Source organism: Schistocerca nitens, chromosome 4, assembly GCF_023898315.1.
Source record: "Schistocerca nitens isolate TAMUIC-IGC-003100 chromosome 4, iqSchNite1.1, whole genome shotgun sequence".
NCBI classification, from domain to species: Eukaryota; Metazoa; Arthropoda; class Insecta; order Orthoptera; family Acrididae; genus Schistocerca; species Schistocerca nitens.
Window position 1 is genome coordinate 132,666,564 of NC_064617.1, and position 15,724 is coordinate 132,682,287.

The 15,724-nt window shown below is 45.6% G+C and overlaps 1 protein-coding gene and 1 long non-coding RNA gene across 2 annotated transcripts in view; both read left to right on the forward strand.

The window, feature by feature from the left end:
* The window catches only part of LOC126253161 (uncharacterized), a 236,688-nt gene extending 227,812 nt beyond the window's left edge, over positions 1 to 8,876 (forward strand). The window contains exon 3 of the long non-coding RNA XR_007545912.1: positions 8,844 to 8,876. This is a non-coding gene — a long non-coding RNA (uncharacterized LOC126253161). The remainder of the gene's footprint in view (positions 1 to 8,843) is intronic.
* A 49-nt stretch (positions 8,877 to 8,925) lies between these two features.
* The window catches only part of LOC126252166 (facilitated trehalose transporter Tret1-like), a gene marked incomplete at its 5' end in the record, with an annotated part of 60,427 nt that continues 53,628 nt past the window's right edge, over positions 8,926 to 15,724 (forward strand). Inside the window, one exon of the mRNA XM_049953035.1 lies at positions 8,926 to 9,136. Coding sequence (XP_049808992.1) covers positions 8,926 to 9,136 — 211 coding nt within the window. The remainder of the gene's footprint in view (positions 9,137 to 15,724) is intronic.

The window sequence follows — 15,724 nt, forward strand, 5'->3', positions numbered from 1 at the left end:
GTGGCACAGATTGTGATAGTGACTAGACCAATTGAGTGGAAAAATTTTTCCCTAGAAGACTACCGCTGGTAAAGTTCTTTCGACACAACATAGACAGTTGCTCTAACCTAGCAGAAAATCTAGCTCCAGCGGCAGCGATAATCTTACTTCCCAATAAATATAGAGTGCCTCCCCACGTTCGTAGTTCCAGCTTGTAAACGACCCGTTATATACCCTTGCCCTTCTCCAGATTGGTCGCAAACGAAAGGGGGTTACCAGGAATTTATATTTGTCAGTAGAATGTTACTGAATTTAATTCTGTTAGCTAAAGATAGCAATGTAAAGAAAAACTGCGGTAACTGTCGTAATATGAAGGAAATTGAAGCAAATGTCTGAAATTGGTACAATTAAAAGGTTACGCTTACCCACCAGTACTGCTGTATTGCGGGAGCAATGCCTGTAATCTGAAATGAGCTGCTGAAAGAACTTGTTCGCATCGTGACATCGAATCGCAGAGATTTTGATTGCATTTCTAGTTGCGTTGGGTTGTCTTACACGTTTCTCAGGTTGTGATTTTTCATCGAACTACTGAACATTCCTGGTCACTGAGACGTTTCTATAGTCCATTGCCTGGTGTTCTGGAATGTACTGCTTCCTACTGTCTCACAAAATTCTGTGGTTTCAGAGAGATAACATGGAGATTGGAAACATGAGTTGTCGTCCATCCAGAAGTGACGATTTGTGCATTTGCCGCTACAAAAGATACGTTAGACAGTGGGATTTAAATTCAGGGTAAAAGACCAGGTGAAGAAGAATTAGAGGTCATGTTGAATAGAACCAACAGTCTGATGAGTACAGAACGTGTACTTTCAGCAAACCCATGAAGGAGGAAAATAAGGAGGAGTAAAAGAAATGAGGGTAACGATAAACTTAACATCAAAATTAGGAACCGCGAAGTGGACAATGTTAACGAATTCTCCTACCTTGGAAGCAAAATAGCAAATGAGTATCGAATCAGGGAGGACCTTAAAGCAAATTAGCAGAGGCAAAGAAGGCATTCCTGGTTAGGAGAAATCTGCTAGTATCAGACATCGACCTTAAGGTCTAATGAAGAAATTTGTGAGAATCTACGTTTGGAGCACAACACTGTATGACAGTGGGACTGTGGGAAAGAAGAGAATCTAAGCGTTTGAGGTGTGGTGCTACAGAAAATGTTGAAAATGAGATGGAATTACAAGATAAGGAATGAAGACGTTTCTCAGAAGAATCGGCGAAGAAGCTAACATATACAAAACCTTGACAGGAAGAAAGGTGATAGAGCACATGTGAAATCAGGGAATAACTTTCATGATTCTAAAGGTAGCTGCAGACGGTAAAAACTGTAGGGGAGGACAGAGATTGGAATACGTCTAACAGATAACTGAGGGCGTGGGGCGAAATTGCTGCTCTGCCTTTGTGGAGGATGGCACAAGAGATGCAAAAAGAAACATTTTACCTGTCTATTAGTGGAACGGGGACCAGTAGCGCTTCTCTATTGTATAAGATGAGCACATTTTCCACGCTCTTGCGCCGACTGTTGCAACATGTGACAAATCGCCTACTACAAAAGCCAAAAACTGATCGAGCTAGGGTTTGGTAGGCAGCTTATTTAAGGTTATCATGACAAAGCGCAGCGTTGCATCTGCATTCACCACATTTCATTTATCCACATTTTTCTTTTTCTCTTCAACTTTTTTTTATACTATCCTTAATTTGTCTCGTCATCCAGACACTTGGAGTGTCCGTTTCAGGTAATTTCCAGAATATTAGTAAATATGTGATATTAGGGTTATTTTTAACCTTACCAGTGTAACATCAGGAGCTGTACTTTAGTAAAATCTAACAATTTGTCTGATACTTAATTCATAAAACCTTTCAGACGAGCCATTTAAAGATCTATGCTTTCAAATTGCTCGAGTCAAAATGCAGGTATTACAATGTGACGAAACTGATGCAAGTGTTGCGGCGCTACTTAGTGAACCAGCAGCATAGCCACAGCGGCCGCAAATGGGCCGCGGACGCCAATAGGTACAGAGCGGACCAAAACATCGTTGCAGCAGATTCAGCGATACCACCCACTGGTTTTCATATTGCGGACCAGAGGTCTGCGCTCGCAGTCCTGACGACGCAGCAGAAAGACGGGCTGACCACGGCAACGGCACACCAGTAGCCACACTTCCTAGCCGCCGTCTCGTTTTGGTGTTCGTGGTTGAGAGGATGCTTCGACGCAAGTGGACACCTAACCTGTATAAATATCCATTATTCTTAGCAAAAGGCAGCGCGTACTACGAAGGGAGGTCTACGCTGGGCGACTGGATGTCACGGGTTTGCAAGGTGCCACCACAAACCTTAAGCCGTCGGCACACGGACCGTGCATCCGAACGTTGAGCGTTGAGCGTGCCGAGTTTCTGACGTCATAGCGTGGAATAGCACGGTCGGGAGTCTTTCCGAACGTGCAGAGCAATATCAGGCATGTCAGATATTCTGAGCGTGCGTCTAAGCGTTGACCAATGAGATGGCCAAACGCCACCTACGTCAAACGCACGCCGTCTCCCTTCAGCACAGAGTTGAGGCGCCATATTGGTATTCATTTCAAGCCTGTATTTATATATATGCCGTTTCTGAGCACCAGCAAGTTGAGAATCACTGGAAAACTCGTAGTTGTGTGATTCGTTCCAATAAAATAATGAGAAACATCATATTCGTGGCAAAAGAATTATTGTAAATTGCGTATTATGAGAGTAGGCTATTTGAAGGCAGCGACACACTGAAGATCTACGCAAAACGCATTGTTCTTGGTACAGTTTGTTATAATTAAATTTCAATTACTAACATAATTATCTACGATTAACGTTTTTAGCAAAGTGTAACAAATATCTTTACGTCCAATGAGCCTAATGTTGGTTTAGCGTAATGAGTAGCGTCCTTGTATGGTAAGGAGCCTTCATTTGGGCGGTGGTTCGCGTCCTAACACTTCCAATAACTTTTTTTCCTAACATTTGCGAATTTATTAGGTTTTGATACTTTATTATTAGTTTAATATAAGTATATGCTATAATATTTGATGTTATGGAAATATAAGTTCACCTTTTTTTTTACTTTGTTCGATTGGCTTAATCTACAGGACAGCTTGCGCTACTGGTGTAAAGATATTTTGCTCTTTTTGTTTTACGCTTCCTAATTCACATGTTACAATGGTTCTGCTACTGGGTAGGAACAGTGATCAAGTAAGACTGACCTTGGGGTATTACTAAAATGTGGGAGTGACGAAATAATGTTTATCTTATGCGGAGAAGTATTCCAAATTTGTACCGCGCTGTTTGTAATAGAAGTTTTATAAGCCTGTGTCTTTATTGACTGGACATGGTACTTTCCTTTTCGTGGTCGATGAAGGAAATGTGCGTTTTAACAGAGCTAACTTGGAAATTTTACGCGCACCCGTTGAGTAAACAGTGTGATTTACGAACTAGGTTCAATGGTTCAAATGGCTCTGAGCCCTATGGGACTTAACATCTATGGTCATCAGTCCCCTAGAACTTAGAACTACTTAAACCTAACTAACCTAAGGACATCACACAACACCCAGTCATCATGAGGCAGAGAAAATCCCTGACCCCGCCGGGAATCGAACCCGGGAACCCGGGCGCGGGAAGCGAGAACGCTACCGCACGACCACGAGCTGCGGACTTACGAACTAGAAACATCCCTTAACTGTCGCTGGAGTGCGTTGCGATCGCGTATACTACGTTGGGGCCCCACGTACCGTGTGCACAAGTCGCATCGTTCCTGAGCGTTCAGCAACACGTTGAACTTGGCACGCTCAACGTTAACGTTCGATAGCACGGTCCGTGTGCCGACCGGTTTAGGCTCCACTACCGACGAGCCGACTTCCTGTTGTTAAGTCCACTCTTGTAGACTTGGTTGGCCCTTTGCAGCTGGTGGGCCACGTTTGGCTCACTGTATTCGTTCGCGAGGGCGGACACCACCGCTGGGAACTGCCTGTCTCTGGACCAGGTCGGGCTTCCGACTCCGCAGGTGTGCCCTGCCCTGAGTCGCAGTCACTGCAAGACGGTACATGTGCCGCCGCGGACTTCACACTTCAGCATGGCAGCCCACCCGCCAGCTGGCCACCTGTCGCATCAGCACCGTCAATCTTACTGCCGTCAGCACACGCTCGAGGGGCGTAGCTGCTATGCGACGATGCTACGAGTGCTATGGCTTGTTGTGACTTCACTGACTTTCCTGGCGCAATAATTCTTCGTAGTCTCTCGGGTATGCTGCCGGACCGTAAAATCAACATGACTCGATATTTCGGCGATGCATCCGTGCGCCCTCTTCAGGAGAACGCTGGTGCAGCTCATAAGTCCTACTGAAAACTGATACCGAGGCTGCAGATCGTCATCCTATATAGGCCCCCGTAACGTATACGGCGCATGCGCCACCCACTGCATTTGCCGCCTCAAAGACTGGACTGGTGGCGCCGCTCCTAGTAGAACACCGGCGCCAACGATGTATCTCACTCACTGTGAAAGCACCACTTGATGTACTAAGCAACAAAATATTCTCTTGAGGCACAATGTTCAGCATTTACAAAAGTACATCTGAAACTTTAAGAAGCGTCACGGTCCTACGTGATGATGTTGACTGCTGTAGCTGAGGTCTCGAAATGGACTGAGCTCTTGCATTATCGACACTATATTGACCTCAGTGTGAGGGCGCTGCTGTGCTGTGAAGGGAATGTGTTCTTCTCGAGTGCCTCCCATTGGTTGTTGTGGACTGCAGCGGGCCCTCGGCAATATCTGTGGTATCGATTCGCGCTGTCGGCTTTGGTAAGGCATCGCGAACTCTGGACGACATCGCACTTCCGGGTTTTGAAGCACTGCTTACAAAAAGGAAACCGAAATTAGGTTTGCGGACAATTTGATTAATAAAGAGAACGCTGTTTGTCTTAGAAGGACGTGCAACCCTATCCCGTCTCGCGTCAGAACACAATGCTCTTTGTTGCTGCCAGCCAGAGTGTTTGAAGTTAGTCTTCCAGTGAATACATCGTTGGGGCCAGTGTTCTACTAGGGCGGCGCCACCAGCCCAATCTTGGCGGGCCGCAGCTGTGGTGGGTCGGCCAACAATTGTGTGCAGTATGTAGGCCTACATGGGACGACGATCTGCAGCCTTGGCATCAGTTTTCAGAGGGACTCTGCCGCAGCAGCAGCATTCTCATGAAAATGGCGCACAGATGGACCGCCGAAATATGGAGTCATACTGATTTTACGATCCAGCAGCAACAGCGAGGAGACCGGAGACAGTGCTGTAGCTTGTTTTCTGACGACATCACTGACTGTTAATGACGTTTTCCTGAGCTACCAACGGACAACATCCTGACAACAACCCACCGCGTCAATTCAACTCTGCCCCTGTACAGGCCATCCACCACAGTACACAAGTTAGATTGTTTGGAGAACGACGTATAGACTTTTTATATTCGTCTAAAATGAATGTCTTCCTTAAGGGGCTCCGGAACGCCCTATACTTGCAATGTTAAAATAACGCTTATAAATTACATCTTTCCTCACAAATTATTTGAGGTAGGAAGTTGAACTTTTTACAGATTATTTATTGGAATATGGGCTACAACTTAACACAGGGATTTTACAAAATTTTAGTTCAGTTATTAAAGATGATTTTTTTTTTCAATTGTAATGAAAATTCACAACATTTTTTTGCAATTTTTTATTTATATATTCAAAAATATACAGTTTTTTGGAAAACGGCTGTGTTAAATTATGCAGAAGGTACTGTGTAACATTTACTGAAAGTTTGAAACAAATATGTTTGGAAGATCCTTAGAAAACATGTAATTAGTATGAGAAAATGAAAGTTTTGGGAATCGAGCGACAAAGATTGGATTAACTTTTTAGTGCATTCCAGGTCCATAGGATGGATTATCTTCATCCTCTGCAAACTCCTCCTCCAGCTTCCTCTTGTTCCTCCTCCTGTTTACTCTTGCTTGTATTTCTAGACTCTTTACAGCCCTGTCTGCAGCCCGAAGGCGTTCCTTGTCTAAAGCAAGCATCGCTCGTACCATGTTAGAACCTATCTTCATTCCCATATTTCTAAATACCTTGCACCTTACAATGTTGCCATCATTGAAAGTCGCAACAGCATCATACACACCAAAGTGAAGTGTTTCTATTCCAACAAATACAGTCTTGGGGATTCTCGACCATATAACACTATTTACACTTTCATTGGGGTTTTGAGTTTTTCCGTGAATACACTTTTTCAACAGTTCAGGTGCTGCTAAGTCTCTGAAAATAGGTTTTATCACCTCCATTATTGCATAATATTGCATAATAACACCATTTGACAGCAGTTTAACAGCGCCACAGTGGGTCACGCCCATGTAGAACACATTTCAAAAAAAATTTTAAAATAGTTGTAGTCTTCGGAATTGAATAAATTATATATCTATTAAGAGGTAATAGTCTGCAGATTCAGAAAACGCAAAAAAGTAAAAATTGAACTTTTCATGATTTTGAGCCTTTCCGGAGCCCCTTAAAGTGTGTACCTTATATTAATTGTTCAGCACTTGTGGAGAAGCTGGTGATACACAAACTTACTAAATCGACATCTCAGGTAGATAAGTGGAGACTGGACTCAATCGTTTATGTTTCACGGTACATACTGATAGCGTATTTGACAGAGATATCGGTAGATGGTCTCTAATCATAATTATTGGTTTGGTGCATAGGTTCGTGGCGTTTTTCCATAATTTTAATAAACACAACAGACAAACATAACAGAGATTTTAGTTAACAGTAATATTCACTATTTACAACAGTCTGCCAACGTTGGGGTTACTTACCGATTGCGAAACTGTAGAAATCACGTGGTTTTGAGGCGAAGAACTCGCGGAGCCTTGTTTGGAGTGCATTTTCATCCAGGAAGGAAGTGCCTTGAAGGCTGTCCGATAGAGAAAGGAAAAGGAGAAAAACTGCGGGAGCAAGATCGGGTGAATAAGATGGTTGCGGAATTACTTCCCAACCCAACTCCAGTATAGTGTTTTCCGTCGATCTACCAGAACGCGGGCGGGCCTTTTTGTGGAATTGTTTTGTTTTGTCAGATGACAGTCGCCAGATAGTCAGTGTTTTGTTCTTAGTTGCACCTAGTTTCTCGAGTAAACATGGCTGGCGCAAGGCTTACATTCGATGAAAGGCAGTCGGTTTTGAAGTGGTATTTTTAAGTACGAAAACATTAATGAGGTTCAACGGCAATGGCAAAATGAGTATCAAATAGAGCCACCGACACGTTTAACGGTTCGTCAAATTCGAGACAAATTTGAAGCCGAAGGCTGTGTTAAAGATGTACACAAACAACGATCTGGACGACCTGTAACAGTAACAAGTCCAGCTAACTTCCGTCGTGTGTTACAACAATTCACTCGCTCACCACAGAAGACTGTGAGACAGTGTGCCCGTGAATCTCGAGTGAGTCGCTCAAGTGTTCGGCGAATTTTGAAGACAGCAAAGTGGAAGTGCTACATCCCACGACTGCTACACGCAATGAACGAGGACGACCCAGATCGTAGAATGAAGTACTGCGAGTGGTTTACTAACATGGTGCTCAACGATGAAGAGTTTGAAGAGATGATTGTGTGGTCTGATGAGGCACAGTTCAAACTCAGTGGTACAGTAAACCGCCACAGTTGCATCTACTGGGCCGCCGAAAATCCGAACGTCCATGTAGACAAAGCCGTGAATTTGCCAGGAGTAAATGTGTGGTGTGGGTTGTCTTACCGGGGCTTGATTGGGCCATTCTTCTTTGACGGCACAGTTACCGGTGAGATGTACCTTCAGAAGCTTCAGACATCCATTTTACCTGCCATCCGAGACTTTTATGGAGACGGAAGAGTTTACTTTCAACAAGATGGTGCCCAAGCCCACTACCAAAATCGTGTTAGGGCGTATCTCGACGAAAACCTACCAGGAAGATGGATAGGCCGTAGAGGTGCTGTGAAGTATCCACCACGTTCCGCAGACCTAACTCCTGGATTTTCACCTGTGGGTAACACTAAAGGACGTCATTTATCGACAAAAGCCACGCACATTGGATGAGCGTCGAGAATCCATCGTACATTCATGTGCAAATATCCAACTGAACACGTTGCAGTCAGTAGTTCGTGCTGCAGTTCGAAGGCATCGTTTGTGTGTGGATGTTAATGGTGACCATTTCGAACACCTACAGTGATATATTTAAGTTGGACTTTAAGCTGAACTTTCACCAAAATTGAGACAACTCCGTCAATTAGTTTACAATTATGGATTTTTAAACAGAGGATATATTTTTTGGGCCCCTCTGTATAAAATGAACTGCAAATAAAAACTGACAATCAATAAATAAACCTATAGCAACCGGTATATCAACATGCAAACCAAAAACTCTTGGAACTTACGCACCAGTTTAATAATTAACATTTGACTCTCAACAATGTCTGGCGTTGGTTACTTTTGGTTTTGTTCTGACACTAGTTGTTTACGAAAGTTTTATCTTCCTATATATGCCGTAGCTGACGTACCCCCACCCCCAACGGTTCAAGTTTCCATACACAGAGATCTCTCGCTCCATTTGCGCCGTGACTACGATTGGGTATTAACCAGCCGATATGTCGGCGCTTATCGAGGACTGATGACAGACTAGTAGCTGCGACATCAAAAGTTGGTCCCTATCAACAACGCAGGTATCACTGCCCACAGTCTCGGCGAGGTGACCAGTAAACAGCACAAAACGCAGTCCACGTGCAGTAGCAGGATCGTTTGGTGTGTGCGCAGGTGCGACGCGCCGATGCTGAACGGCGGCGGCGGGCGGCTGCAGCTGGTGGCGGCGGCGCAAAAGGAGCCGGCGGCGGCGCTGCTGGGGCCGGTGCCGCCCCCGCCCCCGCCCCCGCAGGCGGACAGGAGGCTCGCGTGGCGCCGGCTGCGCGCGGAGCTGCTGGTGGCGGGCGCCTGCTTCCTGCTCACCGTAGTCAACGGCTTCCCCATCGGCTTCTCGGCCGTGCTGCTGCCTCAGCTGCGCTCCAACGCCTCCTCACTGCCCACCTCGGACGACATGTGCTCCTGGATAGGTGAGCACCGCCTCTCGCCCCTCCTACGATGTTTTCCCTGCCCCTTACTAATGCGAATCAGTGAACGGTCGGCTTAGAGCAGGAGTCCCTGGCCCACATTCACGTAATGCTTGCTTTCCCTGAATGGATTAGGGTATATGAAGGTATAAAAAATACTTATTTTTTTGTCAAGACACTGAAAAACACAAACCGATTAAATTCGGCGACTATGATGTCCAGTAGTGTCCAGGCCGTAGGTGACAATGTATGTGCATGTACTGTGGACATGTGAACAAATAAATATCGGAAAAGGTATTACCCAACTATTACTGCCCACTATTTTTATCACGATTACGCCTTGCGAAATTTGGTATTGGTGGAAATACATTCTTTTTCAGAAGAAAAAAGTGGGGGCAGTTTATTAATAACTTCATTGAGGAAACATTAAGTACGGCTAAATCCAAGCAGTTCAATAAAATTTCATTTGTCACTGACCGAAGGGCTAATACTCTCTAAGAGAGGGAGAAAAAGATGTACCACGAAGGATTTATCCGAATGGGACGGTTATCATTGGATGAGATGTACGTGTACAGACAAACAATTTCAGAAAAATTAGTTGATGTATTCAAGAGAATGAGTTTCACAAACTGAGCAAGTCAGTAACGCGTTGGTCCACCTCTGGCCATCATGCAAGCAGTTATTCGGCTTCGCATTTATTGATAGCGTTGTTCCCGAGGGATACTGCGCCAAACTCTGCCCAACTGGCGCGCTAGATCGTCAAAATAACGAAATGGTTGGAGGTCCCTGTTCATAATGCTCCAAACTTTCTCCATTGGGGAGAGATTGCTCGTCGTTACTGGACAAGATAGGGTTTGGCAAGCACGAAGACAAGCATGAGAAACTCTTACCATGTGCAGGCGGGCATTACCTTACCGAAATGTAAGCGCGTGGTGCCTTGCATGAAGGGCAACGGAACGGAGCGTAAAATATCGTCGACGTAGCGCTGTGCTGCAACGGTGCCGGGGCTGATGCCCAAGGTGTTCTGCTATGAGCTGAAACGGCGCCCCGCACCATCACTCGTGGCTGCAGGGCCGTATGGCGGGCGGCAGTCAGATTGATACCCATCCGTTGCTTGCGGCCCCTCCAGACACGTTTTCGCTGGTCATCGGAGTTAATTTCGAAGCGGGACTCATTACTAAAGACAGTTCTACTCCAGTCAATGCGATTCCACGCCGAAGACATATCTGAAGACGCCCCGGACAGTGGTGGTATACCAATCTCACTGTTGCCCGCCATACGGCCTGACAACTAGGAGTGATGGTCCGGAGTGCCATTTCATCTCATAGCAGGACGCTTTGTTGTCATCCGCTTCATCTTTATAGTACAGTAGTACGTCGACGACATTCTAGCCTGTTTTGTTGCCCTTCTTGCCAGTCCACCCTGGGCATACATTTCAGCAACATAATGCCTGCCACCACACAGCTGAGAGTTTCTAATGCTTGTCTTCGTTGCTGCTAAATCTTACCTTGGCCAGCAAATTTGAAGCATCTCTCCCCAACTTAGAACTTTGGGCAGGCCCCTCAAGCTCTCTCGGCATTTAACTATCAAACGCTCCAATCAGACAGAATTTGGTACGATTTCTCTCAGAAAATTAATTGTTGGTAAGGCGCGTACCAGGTTGAGATTCATTGGGAGAGTCCTTAGAAAATGTAGTCCATCAACAAAGAAGGTGGCTTACAAAACACTCGTTCGACCTATACTTGAGTATTGCTCATCAGTATGGAATCCGTACCAGATCGGGTTGACGGAGGAGATAGAGAAGATCCAAAGAAGAGCGGTGCGTTTCGTCACAGGGTTATTTGGTAACCGTGATAGCGTTACGGAGATGTGTAGCAAACTCAAGTGGCAGACTCTGCAAGAGAGGCGCTCTGCATCGCGGTGTAGCTTGCTCGCCAGGTTTCGAGAGGTTGCGTTTCTGGATGAGGTATCGAGTATATTGCTTCCCCCTACTTATACCTTCCGAGGAGATCACGAATTTAAAATTAGAGAGATTCGAGCGCGCACGGAGGCTTTCAGATAGTCGTTCTTCCCGCGAACCATACGCGACTGGAACAGAAAAGGGAGGTAATGACAGTGGCACGTAAAGTGCCCTCCGCCACACACCGTTGGGTGGCTTGCGGAGTTTAAATGTAGATGTAGATGTAGAAGGACGTCCAACAACTCTGTCAATCAATTCCAACTCTAATAACTGCTTGGATAAGGGCCGCAGGTCGACCAACACGTTACTGACTTGCTCAGTTTGCAAAGCTCTTTCTTTTCAATAAATCAAGCAGTTTTTCTGAAACTGTAATCTTTTATTTTTCTGTTCAAGTACGTCAGTTGTACTGATTCCCGTCCTGTTCGGATACTTCTTAAGTGGTGCGTCGTTTTATTTTTTCTTAGAGGCTATACAAGAAGCATTGCAATCCTTTCGGCATTACGCATGCATTACACTTGTTTAGAACAAAGTCCACAAGCATATTTTCGACGACAGCCACTGCAGCAGACGACCAACCCGACGCGACTTGCCTTTGCTAACAGCACGACATCGCCTGCAGCGCCTCTCCTAAGCTCGTGACCATATCAGTTGGACTCTTTACGACTGGAAAACGGTCGCCTGGTTAGATGAGTCCCGATTTCAGTTTGTAAGAGCTGACGATAGGATTCGCGTGTGGCGCAGACCGCGCGAAGACATGGATCGAAGTTGTCAACAAGGCATCGCGTATGCTGGTGGTGGCTCCAGAATGGTGTGGGTTGTTTTTACACACAATGGATTGGGGCCTCTGGTCCGACCGAACCGGTCATTGGCTGGTAATGGTTACGTTCGGCCACTGGGAGACCATTTGCAGCCTTTCATGGACTTCATGGTCCTAAACAACGCCGGCCGGTGTGGCAGAGCGGTTCTAGGCGCTTCAGTCTAGAACCGCGCAACTGCTACAGTCGCAGGTTCGAATCCTGCCTCGGGCATGAATGTGTATGATGTCTTTAGGTTGGTTAGGTTTAAGAAGTTTTAAGTTCTGGGGGACCGATGACCTCAGATGTTAAGTTCCATAGTGCACAGAGCCATTTGAACCATTCCTAAACAACGATGGAACTTTTATGGATGACAATGCTACATGTCACCGCCACAGTTGTTTGCGATTGGTTTGAAGAACATTCTGGACAATTCGAGCGAATGATTTGGCCACCCAAATCGCCCGACATGAATCCCATCGAACATTTATGGGACATAGTCGAGAGTTCAGTTCGTGCACAAAATCCTGCACCAGGAACATCTTCGATGTTACGGGCGGCTGTAGAGGCAGTATGGCTCAGTACTTCTGCAGTGAACTTCCAACGACTTGTTGAGTCTATACCACCTAGAGCTACTGCACTACGCCGGGAAAAACGGCATCCGCCACCATATTAGAAGGTCCCCATGTCTTTTGTCAAAAAAAATCACACGAATATTTTCCCTATTCATCTGCATTAAATTACATTTTTCTACTTTCAAAGCAAGTTGCTGTACTTCACAACAAGTAGAATAAAATCATCCGGTATCCTCTACAGTCACTCATCGACGACACTTTCCCGGAAATCAGTCGCAGATGTACATGAAAGGAAACTCCACGAAGATTGCAATAAGAGAAGAACAAGAAATGAGTAGCAGTCGCGTGTATCCTGGGCAATGTCAGAAGACGCTACGAAGTGCGCTGACGGCAGACCCTTTCACAACCGGTCTCCATTCAAATGAACTGCATTCCGACCGGTCTTTCTCAAGACAATTTGTTTTTATTTCCATAAACATCGAGGCATTTTCCCGAGAGAAAGAAGTTTTAGTAGAAAATATATGTCAAAAATATACATGTGACATTCTGTTAGTCCAGGAAACACACAGGGGAAGTATTAAAAACCGTCCAAGCATTGCTGGTATGGAAGCATATCATGGGGATACCCAGATACCGACACAAATAGTGTAGAAACATGGACTGAGGCTCATGACCTACATCTGATCCATGATCCGAAGCTCCCACCTTCTTTTACCAGTGGCATGTGGAAAGAGGGTACAATCATTGTATCTTCAAAGGTAGCTGAACAATGTGCGACCACTGTAGGAGAGCCCATCCGCTGTACCCAATATAGACCCGTCATATGAACTGTGAATCCTGTAGTAGCGCCTGAAGAGGTACAATTCTAGAGGAGGTTTGACTTCAAGAAGGCTGACAGGCAGAAGTTCAGTGAAGAGCTTGACTCAAAAGTGATAAACATTCCACCACAACCTGAAATGTACGAAACCTTCATCAAATACGTCCAAAAAGTTTTGAGGAAAACTATTCCGAGAGGTTGCAGAGTTCAGTATGTTCCAGACATGTACAGCGACGACAAACTGTTGTTAGAAAGAAACAAAACTCTCTATGAAGAGGATCCACTCGCAGAAGAAACTATCCAAGCTAGTGAGATATTGCTGCAAGTCATTTCAGAAACTCGCAAGGCCAAGAGGAGTAATCTGACAGAGAACCTCGAAATGAAGCTGAACAGTAAACAAGCCTGGAACCTGCTTAAAAACCTAAGTGGCGACCCTGTAAAATCACAAGACAATTTTACGAGTGTGACTCTTCATAAAGTGGTAACCCAGCTCCTGCAGAACGGCAGAATAAAAGGAAGGACGCCCAAAGAAGCTCTTCAGTAGGACCCAGAAACAGAGCATCATTTTCTTAGGGATCCCCTCTCCGTGGCTGAACTCGAAGCTGCCATCTCCAGTTTGAAGATGCATAAGGCTGCAGTTGTCGATGATCTTACAGTTGAACAGATAAAGAACTTCGGCTGTAAAACGAGGGAGTGTCTACTAATCCTAACGAACACATGTGTCGCCCAGCTACACATACCCAAAATGTAGCGGAAGTCTGGAGTCATTGCAATACTTATACCTGGGAGGGAACCAAACGATTCAAAAAATTTTCGACTTATCTCCCTTTTATGCCACACCTTCGAGATATTAGAACGGCTGATACTTAACCGAATCAGTGCTATCCTCGAAGTGAAGATTATCCAACAACAAGCAGGCTTTCGTGCTGGCAAATAATGCTGTAGTCAGGTCTTGAATCTAACCCAGCACGTCAAGGATGGCTTTGAGGGTGGTGAAATTACTGGAGTAGCATTTGATGATCTAACAGCTGCATACGACACTGTGAATTATAGTAAACTGTTAAAGAAAGTGTATGACCTCTCTAAGGACTACCAACTAAATCCCTTATTAGCACCTTCCTTCAAAACAGAAGATTCCAAGTTTCAATACTGGAGGAGTAGATGGCGAACGCAGAAGAACGGTATCCCCAAGGCAGTGTGCATGCTCCAGCACTGTAAAATCCGTACAAAAATGATCAGCCAATACCAGCAAGTACTAGGCTCTTCATGTAAGCCGATGACAGAGCAGTAGCTGTTCAGGGTCCAACCTTTAAAGAAGTAGTGGGAAAACTGTCTCTAGTAATGTATGAACTCTCCAAGTACTATGATGCCAACCACCTGAAGCCCAATCCCAGTAAAACTGAAGTGAGCACCTTACACTTACGAAACAGGGAAGCGCAGCAACAGCTGGACATCCCATGGCGAGGAGAGCAACTGAAACATTGCGCAACACCAGTCTACCTAGGTGTCACACTTGGATATAGCTCTGACGTACAGGCAGCAATGTCTAAACGTGAAACAGGAAATCATTGCTCACAATGGGACACTTAACAAGCTGATTGGCAGCAGGTGGGGAGCCAACTCGCACCTCCAAAGGATTTCTGCACTTCCTCTTTATGTATCAGCCGCTGAGTATGCTGCTCCTGTGGGGAACACTTCCGTTCATGCTAAACAAGTCGAAATTGCGGTCAACGATACTGCGAGGATCGTCTCAGGATGCTTGAAGCCAACACCAGTGCAGAAATTGTATCCGATTGTTGGAACAGCCCCACCCAACACCCGGAGGGGAGGACCATTGCTGCAGACAATGAGAGAACAAAGCAGGAGAATGACCACCGACATCCTCTGTATGGTCATCAGGCAACAAGATCCCGCCTTAAATCCCGCAAGAGTTTCCTTCCTAGCACTGCGCCACTTGGGGAAGCACTAGAGACAATTTGTCTTGCAACATGGAAGAGCACACTGCCAGCAGACGTCTCACCAAAAGAACTAGCTCCTGGCGCAAACCTACAATACCCTGCATGGAGGTCCCTCAACCGCCTAAGAGTGGGCGTCCCCCGATGCAAGACCAACCTGAAGAAATGGGGAATCCTTCCAGCGAGCGCAGAGACCTCTTGCGACGGCGGGGCTTAAGAAAATCCAAGCCACCTACTTGTATGCCCCCCTCATGGGCAACCCGTGCACAATACAAGACGTTAGCGAAACAAATGACAAAGATATCGCAGCTGCTATTTTTTGGAAATGCTGACCGGACACGGAAATGAATGAATGAGTCGCAGACTGCTGGTCACCCTATCCGTCATAGCCTACAGAGAACAGGAGCAGTGCTGTAATATTTTTCCTTGACACTCCTGATGATACCCTTGTCTTTTATGAATACTCGCCTACTAGAACAGTATACTGAGT